The following is a 14,063-nucleotide window of genomic DNA, read 5'->3' as shown; positions in this document are numbered from 1 at the left end:
CTGCATACTGGACTTGTTTTATCCCTCAAATCATCATTTCTAGACTGTTCACTACTGATGTGGTACATGTATTGCTTCATCTTGAGTAATTTTATATTTTTGCCTGGTACAACACCGTGTGAACAGAAAAAATAAAACAAAAGTAAGTGATATCAGAAATTATCTACATATGATACATAGAGGACCCCAGAATTAATTAGTAGGATTAATTACAACAGTGATGAAAATTACATTTCCTTATGTGATTCACACTTTTAGGGACCATATATAACCAACATCATTGGTCCACATGCAATTTGTTGCATGAATTCTTTGGAAAAATTTGTTTAAAGCTGATGGACCCCACTCATAATTATGGTTTAAAGAACACTAACTGATGTATGTTAGTTGTTTTCTTTAAGATAGAATGATATGCATTTATGATTAATAAAAAACATGAGCAAAGGTCTGGAAACCAAAAAGCCACCTCGTTAGTTTGGGTGTATTTGTGGATTAGAAAGTCCAACATGGAAACCTTTTTGTAACTGACACTACGTACATAAAAATAATGAAGCAAATCAAACAGTAGGTCTAAAACTTGTATAGTCAGGCAATGATTGGTATTTAACAGACTCTGATATGTTTTATGTGAATGAATTGAAATAATCAACAGTCTATGACTCTACTAACTATAACAACCGAGAAGCAGCAGAACTTACACAAAAGTACCATTAAATTTAATACATTAATAACAAAGTTAATATTATGGTCCGAAGATTCATACAGCAAAACTATATACTTTTGAAAGGAATAACTTTCTATTAATAAATTTATCTATTTTTTTTTATCTGACATAAATTACAAGTGAAGATGCTTGAAGTGGTCAAAAGTTTCAAAATTTTATACCTACATTCTGGGTAATACCCAAACTTTTTTATCAACCAAATAAGTTGCACAAGAGAAAAAAACGAATAAGGTTGAATTCACTAAACTATAATTTATATGCCTTAACCCAAAACCCTGTGAATATTTCTTTATATTCAAGTACCATGTCATTGTTTTTAAATGTGAAGTATATTTATCTATGTTTTAGAAATGTCTCCTTTGTGCACTAATGATTTTTCTAAGTTTTTCTGTCTATCATGCAGATTACCTAATTTTGCAAGAGCAATACTTACAAATCATTCTTATTATAAAGAAGATTAAAGGATTTAAGACACTTACCAAAGGAACTTTAATAAGCTTTACTGGTTAGATGTTAAACTATGCTTCAATTAATTCAATACTTTCCAGAAAAAAGTTCAAGATATGGTTTATGACTTCATTCCATAATCATGTTTTCTCAGAGATGAGTTTGCGAATAATAAATTATAATATTAAAGATTTCAGCTGGTTCTTAAAAACTGTTTCTAGTTTAGTTTAGCTAATTATTGTCTAATAATTAAGTTAATGAAGTCACAATGGACTAGCTTACCATATCTGCTTCCTTCTTCAAACATTCTAAGGCTTCCATATAGCCACTAGAGGCTAGGTAGTCTGCAATTGCTTTATTTCTGTTGCAAGAGAAAGAAATTACTTTTGACTACATATAGAATATGCAGTTGTGCAGAAAATCACACTTGTAAAACCTTAATCAGAAAGTATTCAGACTTAAAAAATTGGTTTCCAATACTACTATTTTTGAATTATTTTAAGTTACTGGGAAAGTATATTACTATTTTTTCAAGAACTCAAAGTAACAGCAAGTTTTCATTTTTTGTGTACTTAACACTCCTACGAAAAGTGGGGCCTAATAGGCCCCAGAGCAACTTGAAAGGTTATTAATATTAGGCTAATAATTTTGTATTTAAATGAAATTGCCATTTAAATCCATTAATGAATGGATTAACGAGATTCCCACTGTCCCTATCTACTATCTAGCGAAGCCACAGCCAGGGAAACGGGCTTGGAGAAATCAGGACTAGAAACGTCTTTTCGTAGGAGTGTTAACTAACCCTAACAATTCTTTTACTACCTTGTTCTGACAAAACTAAGTTTATCTTATTAAGTTTTCACTGCAGTTTGTCTCCTAGTATCTCAGAGTTGAATAAAGAGGCTTAAGAGTTTCAAATCAGAAAAAGAACATAGGTAACAATATTCATTCAAGTTAAAGTTTCAAGCTACCATTGGAATCAAGCCTGGTTATTACTGAAGATGTACCCAGCCCATCAAACAAAACTGACCATATTTAAACAAAGTTTACATAGTTAATTAAGATTACTGTTCACACAATTTTTTACCAAGTTGTGTGAATAATAAACTTGACAAGCCTTGGACAGAATGAAATTTCCTAACTTTTCTCAGGCCAAAATACATTATTCCCCAACCATTTGATCTATTAAATTACTTGTGATAGCAGGTGAAACCACAAAAGATTATTCGTGTATTATTTAATAATGATAAGAAAGGATACATGTTAAGACAATGTTTGTTTCATGCTATTTTATAGTTTTAATATAATGCATAGAACATACAATTTTTACAGTTGTTTATGACTGTGTATATTAATCACGTTTTTTATTCAAATTTAAACCACAAATTATCACAGCAAAAACAACACTAAATACTTTAACATTTGTGATTAATATGTTTAGACTTAATATATAGAAAGAAATGTTTGTTGTTGTGAAATAGTTTTTAATACAAGTGCATTTCTTACATGACAAATACAAAAGCATGCATACATGCACAAAAATGCATAATAATTTCATTACTGACCATACACTGCTCTAAACTTACATTTCTGCTATCTAGTTAACAATTGTATATGTTCACAAAACTGATCAAATGTATTCACAAAATCGTATTACTGTTCACGTACTTTAAACCTGAGTATATCAACTTTATCCATATCAAAACTATTAAAATAGTTTCAGGAACATACACGTTTTGTTCGTTCGCGAAACTACCAACTTATACTTACAAATAACTAAGCTGTAAATAATGATTATATATACAGAACACTATATACACGGAATTCAATCTGCTAATGAAACATTCATAACATTTGTAGCTGCATTATATACACTCCTATACCATTACGATCTACAATCGTACTCGTAAAGGCCATGGTAACTGGCACATACACAAATGTTACTGCGCGTAATGTTCCTCACAGACAGTAAAACACCGCATTACAGTACTCCACTTAGATGTCAAGTTTTTCAAACTGTTATGAGATAAGGTTGCTCATTTACATCTATTTACATGATGTAAATAGTCCTAAATACCTCTCCCCTTTTAACATGTATTTAAGGAATGTTGCACAAGCTGGCCACCTTGCACTAGACACTTAATCCTTGTTTTTCTTTTATTGATCCTAAATTTTCTCATAATAATAATTATTATTATTATTATTTTTTTTTTTTATTGTTACTACTAGTAGTAGTAGCATTTTCTCCATGGAGAAAAGCAACATAAGAAAAAGGAGAAAAATACAAAAAAATCAAAGTAAAAATCAAAAAGAAGAAAAAAAAACAGAAAATATATTAAAATAAAAAAAAAAACAATTAAAGGAAAAAAAAAACAAACAACCCTGAAATGGGCCTGAGTACGGTGTTATACTTTTACTCTGGCCCAAAGCAATAATAAAACAAATCCCTGAACTACAGACGCTATCAACGTTCGGCAGGGAGGAAGAGGTCTTATGTACCTGACCCCCCTGGATATTTAACATCAATACCCAAATACCCACTCAGCGAGACTCGACTCATTATATTAAACAAAATTTGCTACTGAGGTAAACCTATACTAAATGCACTTGCATTATACTTGTTCTGGTATATTATTTGGATTTAGACACACTGACACTACACAACCTCCATAATATTTTGATTTCGAAAGCATACCGTAGTCTAAAACCCACTGTATGAAAACAACAAAACTATTAACCCACATACGTGAAGTGGCACAATCTTTTTTACTTTTAGTCTTTTTGTTTTTCTCCTGTCCCTAAAATCTTGGTTTTTGCTTGACAAACAGTAAATTTTTCTTCATATATTCTAGGATATTTGTTGCATTAAAATTGGATTATTAAATAAGCATAATGTATTCAGTTATTCACTGACACAAGTTCAACTATTTCTACAAAGAATCACGGATAACACATTTTCGGAAACTTGTACATATTATCAGTTACTGTCAATGAAACACTTATATTTCAATGTGTTTAATTCGAATAGTTTCCTAAACTAATAATTAAAACATTGCTGATATTACTAAATTTTGCTTCATACAGCTTTTCATTAATTTCACTGAGTAATTCTAACTACAGGGTAAGGAATAAATTAACACCTCGCTGAGACTATATAGTTTTGTTCTTTTAACTCCAGGTTTTCAATGAAATACTTAAAAACTGTTCGGTTTCGTTTAGACATCTTTTCTGCAAAAATATGTCAATGACATAACATACCATGATATTACGCATTTCCCCAATGATTAATGACGTGGGCACGTTTTATCATTACACTAAAATTTGCAAGATCAAAATTTATTTATAGGAAACAGCTTATTTCTAAATAGTAATTTAAGTGCTTTTAGAATGTATTAAAACGATTCTCCATGGGGATTGTGATATTTAGGAATATGAGACGAAACCTTGTCCAGAGCCCATATACCATGTTTAGGCGGGAACCTAGCTACTGTTTTTGTAACCTAATACAGCCGCCTTCATGCTCATGACAATTACCGGTAAATAAAAAGATTAATGAACACAAAACAATGTTTATACATAAAATACGTATACTTCCGCATTAAGTGAACCAGAACTATTCTGTGTGCGATATGCGGTGCTAATAATGTTTTCTTGTCATCCTTACTTTACTAGCATCGTCGAATTATGTAAACTGAATATTTTTTTTAGCTTTGTAAATAAAAGGAAGTTCCCTCATGTTTCCCGGGACAAGAATGCGAAATACAAAATTCACTTTTCCCTGTTTACCAGACTTGTGGAGAATGTGTATTTAACACTTATACTAAGAATATTACATTAGTAGGATAAAAATTACGTATCCAGCGCGTCTTAAAATAAAAAAAAATCTACAAATAGCTAAAATAGATTTCATATTTTTGTTCATCATGCTTGGGGCCTACCTAGTTCTAACAGTAATTATTGTTATTTCATCATCATCTGACGATATTTGACAACCTGCTTTATTACTATTCTATGCAAAATTGATAAAACTTTACAATACACACTATAAACTAGTGACACACGTATACCATTTTATAAGAAAAAGTAAACAAGCACAAGGGAAAAAAAACAAATATTATCATTAAATAAAAACGCTGTGAGGATCTGGCTAATGAACTTGAAAAAAGGAATCAAACAAGAGAGAAATGGAAGCGCACATATCAATTGACCCGGCTAAAGGTCACAGAGCAGACTAACCCTTCTCGACTTTACGTGGAAAATAAAACCATTACATTACTGGCTTCCTCAGTGATAAAACAAATAAAACCAGAATTAAGAATCCTAAAATGCTACTCTATTGTAAAAATAGTAATAAAAGTAGTATTGTAAAGTTAACTGAAGGAAAGGTATAATCATGAAAGCCGAGATTCTATTAAAACACCAAACTTTCAATAGACAAAGTGAGGAAGTTAGTGATGTATGGATTTTATTCTCTATGTAACATATAGACAGCTTAGTCTGCTATGTAATAATTAGCTGATCAAGTGATATGTCCACTTACATCTCTATCTTGTTTGATTCATTTTTTTAAAGTTTAGCCAAACGTTCGTAAGCTTTTTCATTTAGCGATATTTTTTTTATAATAGTTGTTTAATTACGCTTACTGGAAGCATTACGGTACTGAATTAAAGCTCATTTTCTATTTATTGACCAGTTTCTTAAAAATATTCAACTTACACAGTTAACTAAACTATATGGGATCTTTTAACTTTAAGGAAGAAACGCTTATTGATTATGCTCCGCAGTCTACTTATTTAACACCATGTGAAGGACACGTGCATTGCCAGAGCATGACTCATAACTGAGACGGGAGCGAAATATCGTAGGCGTTGAAAATCGATCGACGTCGCGTCGATCTAACTTAACTAAAACCTGTTAAGTTAGTGCCTATCTACCTCTACTCGCATACATGAGACTGGTTATTTTAATTTTTGCACTTAGTCAAATGTCCCTATGTATTAACAGGTGTGGCACCAGGGGTCATCACGGAGATCCTGAATCCTGGTCAGAACCACAACAAGATGTACAAAGTTACCCGATATTGGACAATGGAATGTGTGGCTTTATGTTCCCGCCTATGACTGCCGAATTGTTTAAGTTAATTGCCATGTGACATACGATGTATGAAATATCACAGCATCCACGGGCCCCAAAATGCCCACTTACCACCTTCTCACCCTAAAACTCAGTGTTAATGTTCAACTCAAAATGTTGAAGTGAAAAAAAAAAGTCAAACAAGACGATCAAATACCGTTCGCAATACATAAATATTTTTCTCGCTATGTCACAAAATGAAACAGCAGAAAGATAGCAACAGAAGTATTTCCAAGCCACGATACGTATATGTATTCTTCAGGATTTAATACGTTATTCTAAAACAATTTTAGTCTTACCATAGCTTGCTTGTTTTGTTTTTTATTTCGCGCAAAGCTACACAAGGGCTATCTAAGCTAGCTGTCCCTAATTTAGCAGTGCAAGACCAGAAGGAAGGAAGCTAGTCATCACCACCCACCGCCAACTCTTGGGCTACTCTTTTACCAACGAATAGTGGGATTTACCGTCACATTATAACACCCCCCACGGCTGAAAGAGCGAGCATGTTTGGTGTGACGGGAATTCAAACCCACAACCCTCTAGAGCCCTACCACAGTCAATGTTGTCAATATTTAATTAGATGGTAACTGCTTACGTACCACATAACAAACGAAACAAAATATACATCATATAAATAAAAAAAAAAAGAATCAAAGAATTTTAAAGAAGTGATTCCCTTTTCAGAATTAACATTAAAAAATTGCCATCAGTTGCTTTATGACTGTTTTTGGTGTACATGAGTAGGTACTTTGTGGTTGCCGTAGTCCTCTCTTTAAACGTCTCAGGTGCTGAATAAATTTTAAAAACGGAGGGCGCTAGTAAGGAAATAATTCCCACCTTTAAGATTTTCTCAATAGTTGCTGCTATTACCAGTTAAAACGGCTCTGACTTAAAATATTGGTTAGATGACGACATGCTGATTAAAGTGTGGTACCGGGAACATTACACGAGTAGTTGTGCATTACAGGAGACAAAATTTACCGAACTACATATTATTTATTCGGCAACGAAATGCAGAAAATGTAGCATAAAACATTTGCACACAATTAATAATAAAAATGTTGAAAACCTTTTTCTGGAAGTCTGACTTTTGGTCTTTGAAATTGTGAAAAATAAACGATGATAAAGAGAGCGTTTATTGGGATGAAAACGGTAAATATAGCGTCATCGAATCGAAAAGCAAATACACTCACTGGTTACAATTCCGAATGAACAGGGTATTGAGTAAATTACACTCACGTCAGATACGGGTGTTTGGATATGTAATGATATTACTTATTCAAAAAATTTAATGGAAAATATTTAACTATCTTAAAATATAATGTACATGTGATTATGCATTTTACAAGTTTGGACAACTGTTAAGCAAGAACGAAAGTGGTAGAATTACAAAACTAAGCGACACTTTATGCGCACGCGAGTTAAATGGACACGTTAAAGACTTCTATTTATATATACACGTAGCCGTCCTGACTTTTGAACTATTGGCCAAATAATTCATATATGATGACGAAGAACCCACCATTATAAAAATAAAGTTTGGAGACTAGAAAATGTAGCCAGCCAGCAGTACCACTCACAGCCACAAGGGCTTTGTCCAAATCATTGAATAACATACGCAGCTGCAGTGTTGGCGAGCTCGTTCCAGCGAATACCAACGTGGCCCGGTATCCAGTAATAGATAGATAGATAATGGATAGATGTAGATACTAAAGAGAAATGGACTAGTCGGTTCTGAATATCGGCGAGAACAGGGTAAGAACTAAGGTGAAGCGATTCCAGGGCCAGTAAAGAACTATGTGAGTCAGTATAAATAGTGCAATTTGAGTACTGCTTAGCTTCTATGTGATCCAAGGCAAAAGAAATGGCATACAGTTCAGCAGTGAACAAAGAAAGTGTAGGGGAAATTATGTGAGCAACCACCAAACCACAACAAACCAAGGCAGAGCCCACAGAGTCATCTGATTTCGAGCCATCCACATGAATAAGAATGGAAGGATGATTCAAAAGATGTTCAGCAAATAAAAGACAGTACTTCCAATCGAGAGTGTATGCTTTTCTCAGACAGCTTAAAGAAACGTCACATTTGGGGATTGTAACGAGTCATGGTAGGATGGGCTGACCAGTGGTTACAACAATGTTATCCAGGGACAGACCAAATTCATCCAACTGCACCTAGATACGAAGGCCAAAAGGAACAATGGCAGATCGTCTGTTCTGAAAAAGCATGACCTACGGAGGAAGAAAAACACAAGCCCGGGTGAGATGCTGTGGTAAGGATTGAAGTTTCAAAGCATCCAGTTAAGACAGTTGCAAATGGGGGAGGTCAATGAGACTGTGTATATGCTTAGGACTGGGGAAGTATGGAAAGTTTTGGTAGAGAGCTGAAATCCCTCATGATGAATGGGGGCTTCAACATCTTCAAGGCTGAGGTTCTGGTAGAACCATAGACTAGTTTGATTTAATAAGAGCACGATATATCTTAAGCATAGTACATTGATCCACTACCCAAGTGGTGGAAGAGAGGACATGGAGGATGTTCAGTGCTCTTCTACATTTCACTCATAGCTGCTTGATGTGTGATATAAAGGCCAGCTTACAGTCAAAGATAAACCCCAAGAACTTTGTCTCAGGGACCATGGGTAGCACAACTTCACTGATATAGAGTCCAGGATCATGGTGAATACCCTGTTGGCAGTATAAGTGCATGCAACCAGTTCTATAGAGATAAATTAAAATCGTTTCCTGTGGTCCACTTCAGTAAACAATTGAGAGCTGTCTGTAGCTGCTGCTCAATATATCTCATGTCTGAAGACTGACATGAGATGTGAAAGTCGTCAACATACAGCCCGTTTGCAACAGTATGAGGGAGTTGTTCAGTGATGACATTAATTTTTATACTGAAAAGTGTGACACCCTAAACACAGCCCTGAGGGACTCCAAGTTCTTGGAGAAAAGAACGGGAAAGTGTTAAATGCACACGAGTTTGGAATCGCCTGTGCATTAAAAATTCTTAATAAAAATGGGCAAACGACCACGTAACCCATATAAGTGGTCTCGAAAAATGCTACACCTCCATGTAGTATCATAAGCCTTTTCTAGGTCAAAAACATTGACACAAGGTGTCGTTTAAGACAGAATTCTTTGATTGGTGTTTCAAGTTGAATCAGGTGGTCCACGGTAGAGCATTGTCGTCGGAACCCACATTGGGTAGGCGAGAGAAGGTTGTTTGATTCGAGGAACTAAACAAGATGTGCATTAACCATCCACTCTAAGGTCTTACACATACAGCTTGTCAAAGAAATTGGATGGTAGTTTGAAGGAATCTTGGGATCCTTCCCAGACTTAAAGAAAAAAAGGACAATAGCCTGGTGCCACGCATTAGGAAAACATTCTACCTACAGATTCAGTTAAAAACTACCACAAGAATAGCAAGAGAATCAATAGATAGATAGTGCAGCATCTCGTAGTGTACATCATCAGGTCCAGCCGATGTACTGCCAGACCAATGAAGGCCCAGTTTGAGTTCCACCAGTGTAAAGGGGCAATTATAGCCATAGAGACAATCAGCTCAAAAGGAAAGAGGTGATTGCTTTGCTCGAGTCTTGGTGGCTAAAAAAGTGGAGGATAAAGCAGGAGTGCTAGATACCTGGCAAAAGCTTTCACCTAGAGTCTCAGTGATGCTCTGGGTGTCACCTATTTCCTGGCCATCAGAGAGCAAGATCGAGAGGGGAATAGAATTATATTGCTCACTGACCTTCTGACTCTTGTTCCATATGACTTTGGAACTGGTGGTAGAAGATATACTGGTTCTGAACTTAATCCAAGAGTCCTTCTGGATTTGACATCTTACCACTAAGCATGTGTATGGGCCTACTGGAAAGCAATGAGGTTTGAGAGTGTGAGATACCTACGAAAAATATCCCAGGCCCGTTTTGGAGCCTTCTGTGCCATGTGGCAGGTAGGATTCTACCATGGACAAGGATATTGTGGAAAATGTGTCGAGGTTTTAGGAATACATAGAGCTACTGCCTGTATAATACAGTCAGTCACTGCTGCCACACAGTCGTCTACTGATGGCTTATAGATGATGACAGGATCAAGTTCTGTGAGATCAGTGAAAGAGGGCCAGTTTGCTTGATCCAGCTTCCAACAGGGCACGCGGGTCAGGTGGCATCGACCACGGCCAGTCTCTCTCTAAATTATAGGAAAATATCACTGCCTCATGGGTTATTGTCAACCCTCCAAGAAAAGTGGGAGAATAGTGAAGGGGAGCAAACTGAGAGACCAATTGCAGTAAAGAACTGACTTGGTGAATTAAAAGAAGAAGAACCAGTACTGAAAAACGTTGTGATCTGAGCGCATAACAGTATGAAGTAACCCTCCCATCGATATCAGTACATCCCCAGAGGAGATTATGTCCGTTAAAGTCCCCCAGGATTAAAAAGGGAGATGGCAACTGTTCAGCGAGAACATCAAGGTCTGATTTATCATGTATCTCCAGGTGAAAGGTAGAGAGAACAGACAATGATGGTGCAAACCAAGGAAACACAGATGGCTATGGCCTCCAAGGGTGTGTCGAGTGGCAAAAAAAAGGTGGGCACATGCTGATCAACCAATAGTGTCACTCCTCCATGCACTCGTCTATCACACAACTTGTCATTTGTATACAAAGAAAACTGCCGAAAGGTGACTATCTCGGCAGGCTTTAGAAATGTTTCCTGTGAGGAAAGACGTACAGGATGGTAAAAAACAATAATTGCTTTGATGTCAACCAGATTAGAATTGGAACGTCGACAGTTTCATTGCATCAAAGTGGCCATTTTTATTTATGTGTAGGCGAATTGGGTGGAGAGCCCTTCTGTTTTTGACCATGTCTTTTTTTCTTTATTCGAGGGACGTTTGTCGATCTCCATGGATCTCCTGGTCTGGGTCGATTGGGCAGGTATTTGCTATTGGAAGGGGATTTCAGAGACTAAGGACGTAAACAAATGATTATTTTGTATCTTGGGGTGAGAAAAGTAGATGGACCCGAGGAAATGCCCATACCTGGAACCAAATGAAGTGGATCTTGGAGTTTGCTAGAATGAATGTTAGGGACAGAGATGGGCGTTGGCGTTGATTCATCAAGGTTTTAACCGTGTAGGGCAAAAGACTTTTGATATGGTTTTGATTCTTTTGGAGGCACTGAGAGATCTGTCTGCACTCCCACTATAGTAGTGAAATAAAATGCAGCATCATACGTCCGAGATGAAGTGGTGCACAGTAACTTTCAGGCCTCAGGGTAAGTAATGTTTTGAATCATCTTCAAATGCTGCAGCTCTTTTTCTTCCAACCAGTTATGGCAAGAAAGAAAGTACGATGGATTAGAGCCATTGAAATTAATGCAACAAAATCCTGTTTCACACTCAAAGGCATCGTTGTCCTTGCCACCGCAACGAGAACACATGAAGGAACCACGACATGATGTCTTCGAGTGATCAAACTTCTGACACTAGAAACATCTGAGAGGGTTTGGAATGTATGGCCGTACCTTGCATTTAAGATAGCCTGTCTTGATGGTGGCAGGTGGATGCAGTGATGTAAATGGGCGTTTACATTTTAGGACATTGGTCAGCATCATAATTCCATCTTTGCAAGTGGAGATACGCCTCACTGCAGAAACTCCTTGGGTGAGAAACCAGCGAGAATCTCCGACTCGGAAATGTTTTTCAAATCCCTCTCAACAATAACTCCTCGTGACGAATTCAAAGTAGCATGAGGCGTAACCTCAGTTGGTATATCTCCAATCGCCTTTGAGTGTAAGAGAAGTTCACTGTATTTAGTTGTGGATGTTTCCACCAATGTCACAAGAACGAAGCTTCTTTACTGATTTTGGAGAGCCAGCAAGTCCCTCTAGTCCCTTCTGAAATGAAAAAGGGAGACATTTGCCCTAAAGGTTTGTCTGGGAGAATGTAGTATAAAAAAATGAGGTACAACAGGTCTTGCAGATGTTGAAGATTGCTGCTCAAGATATTCAAGACGTGGTCGTTTACCTATGAATTGTTCTTCACTATTATTTAAATTTTTATTTGGGGGATCCATAACAGAAAGAAAAGAATGTTTCGGCGCCCTCTGATCCCACCCGTCATGGAGCCTTACGAGGGGATGCACAACGATGTCAAACAAGGACCCTGCGGCAACGCCAAAGTTTTATGAGCACTATACCCAAACACCAGCATCAGATACAACGCCCACAACACTTGTTGAGAGCATCCAACACTGGTACTTGGTTGACCCAAACCAAGTGGACCAGCCAATTGACCTTTGGACGGAAGCCACCCCAAGGGCGCCCGTCTGCAGGAATTCAAGGCCAAAGTAGTGTGTTAGGGTTGAACCCCTCAAACACCAGGATCCTCTTCTCCCCTTCACGGGTCACCACGCACGGCAAACAGGTGGGTGGATGTTTAGATCCCAGAGGTGGTAAACTGAAAGAACAGAACCTTCCCTGGGAATTCCTTTCACCACGTACAGGAATCCAAAAAGCATATAATGTATAGTTTTTATTCTAAGAAGTAAAGATGGGAAAGGTTATTTTAATTGGCATTCATGACATTTGGTATTATCGTCTTCATCGGGCTACACCTCGTCCAAAAAAAACTTTTATCCTCCTCCTTTTTCCAATGACAGTTAATTTATCTACATTTGTAGTTTCAATGCAAAAAATCTATAAAAACAAACTAAAATTGGTTCCCATTTTAACTTTTGGTATACCTAATAACATTTTAAGCTTCTAAGGCATGTCTCTTACATCACCTTTTGTACCAACCAGCTGTATGTGTCTGAGTTTGTGTGTATTAACCAACATCCTTAATGATTCCCACCTCTTTCAATAGATGGTAATTTCGCATCCCAAAATGTTTGTGCTAAACATACTTGGAGTATTTTGTAATTACATAATACACGATTTTATTGAGTAATATCACTACTTCGTCGGCTATATATTTTTATGAACGTATATCGTTATACTTTAAACATACGTGAATTGCTTGCAACGTGCGATTTGTATTTCGTCATGTCAGAAAATTAGTACCTCTCTAGTAGACTATTTTCATATTCAGCTTGTTTAGATAAGCTCACACGTAGTTGTAGTGAGTTCATAGCAGTGTTTATCCGTAAGTGATCTTCAGAAACGTTACACCGTGAACACGACAAACATTGTGACGTTTACCGTTAACAAACCGGTCGTCCGCCCTCTCAGTGCTTTTCCGGTCTGATGTTTTTTAACATTCTTTCTGCAGTTCAAGAGGTTACGCGATGGGTATGTTCTTTATAGGTCTTACGTGATGTTCTCCATTACTTGTCTTCGAAGTTAATTAGCCGTTGTTTGTCTATCTAACAAAATCGTAACGTACAAAAGCCAACCAAACCGTTGTGCTTGGTGGCCCATGTCGTAAATTAATGACAATGATGTAGTTTACTCTATACTCTGGTGCTTTCACCTGCAACAACGATGGTACGGTACGTTAACCGTAATGGACGAGTGTGAGGTCCAATAAAGTGTATGATAGTACGTTTAAGAACTGAATGGCGCCGGAAGCTTTTCCCGATAGTTTTATATTAGAATCGGTATTTCCTAGATGATTTTATATCAGACTGAAGATTTTCTCGAATATTTTAAAATCAAGACTGTCTTTACTTAGTCTTTTTTTAATTGCAGTCGGAATAGCCTCGGTGAGTTTGTATTAAAAGTCTTATTTTTCCTCGATGACTTAATACC

The 14,063-nt window shown here is 36.6% G+C and overlaps 1 protein-coding gene across 2 annotated transcripts in view; it reads right to left on the bottom strand.

Moving 5' to 3' along the window:
• Window positions 1-14,063, bottom strand: part of LOC143238608 (lissencephaly-1 homolog) — an 81,263-nt gene that overhangs the window by 33,449 nt on the left and 33,751 nt on the right. For both annotated transcript variants that reach the window (XM_076478978.1, XM_076478977.1), the window contains exon 3: window positions 1,454-1,532. Coding sequence is in view for 1 of the 2 variants with exons in the window: in XM_076478977.1 (XP_076335092.1) it covers window positions 1,454-1,532 (79 nt within the window). In the remaining variant the exon portion in view is untranslated. The remainder of the gene's footprint in view (window positions 1-1,453; window positions 1,533-14,063) is intronic.

The sequence above is a fragment of the Tachypleus tridentatus genome, chromosome 13, assembly GCF_004210375.1.
Source record: "Tachypleus tridentatus isolate NWPU-2018 chromosome 13, ASM421037v1, whole genome shotgun sequence".
In the NCBI taxonomy this organism is placed as follows: Eukaryota; Metazoa; Arthropoda; class Merostomata; order Xiphosura; family Limulidae; genus Tachypleus; species Tachypleus tridentatus.
This window is presented reverse-complemented; position numbering and strand designations above follow the sequence as displayed.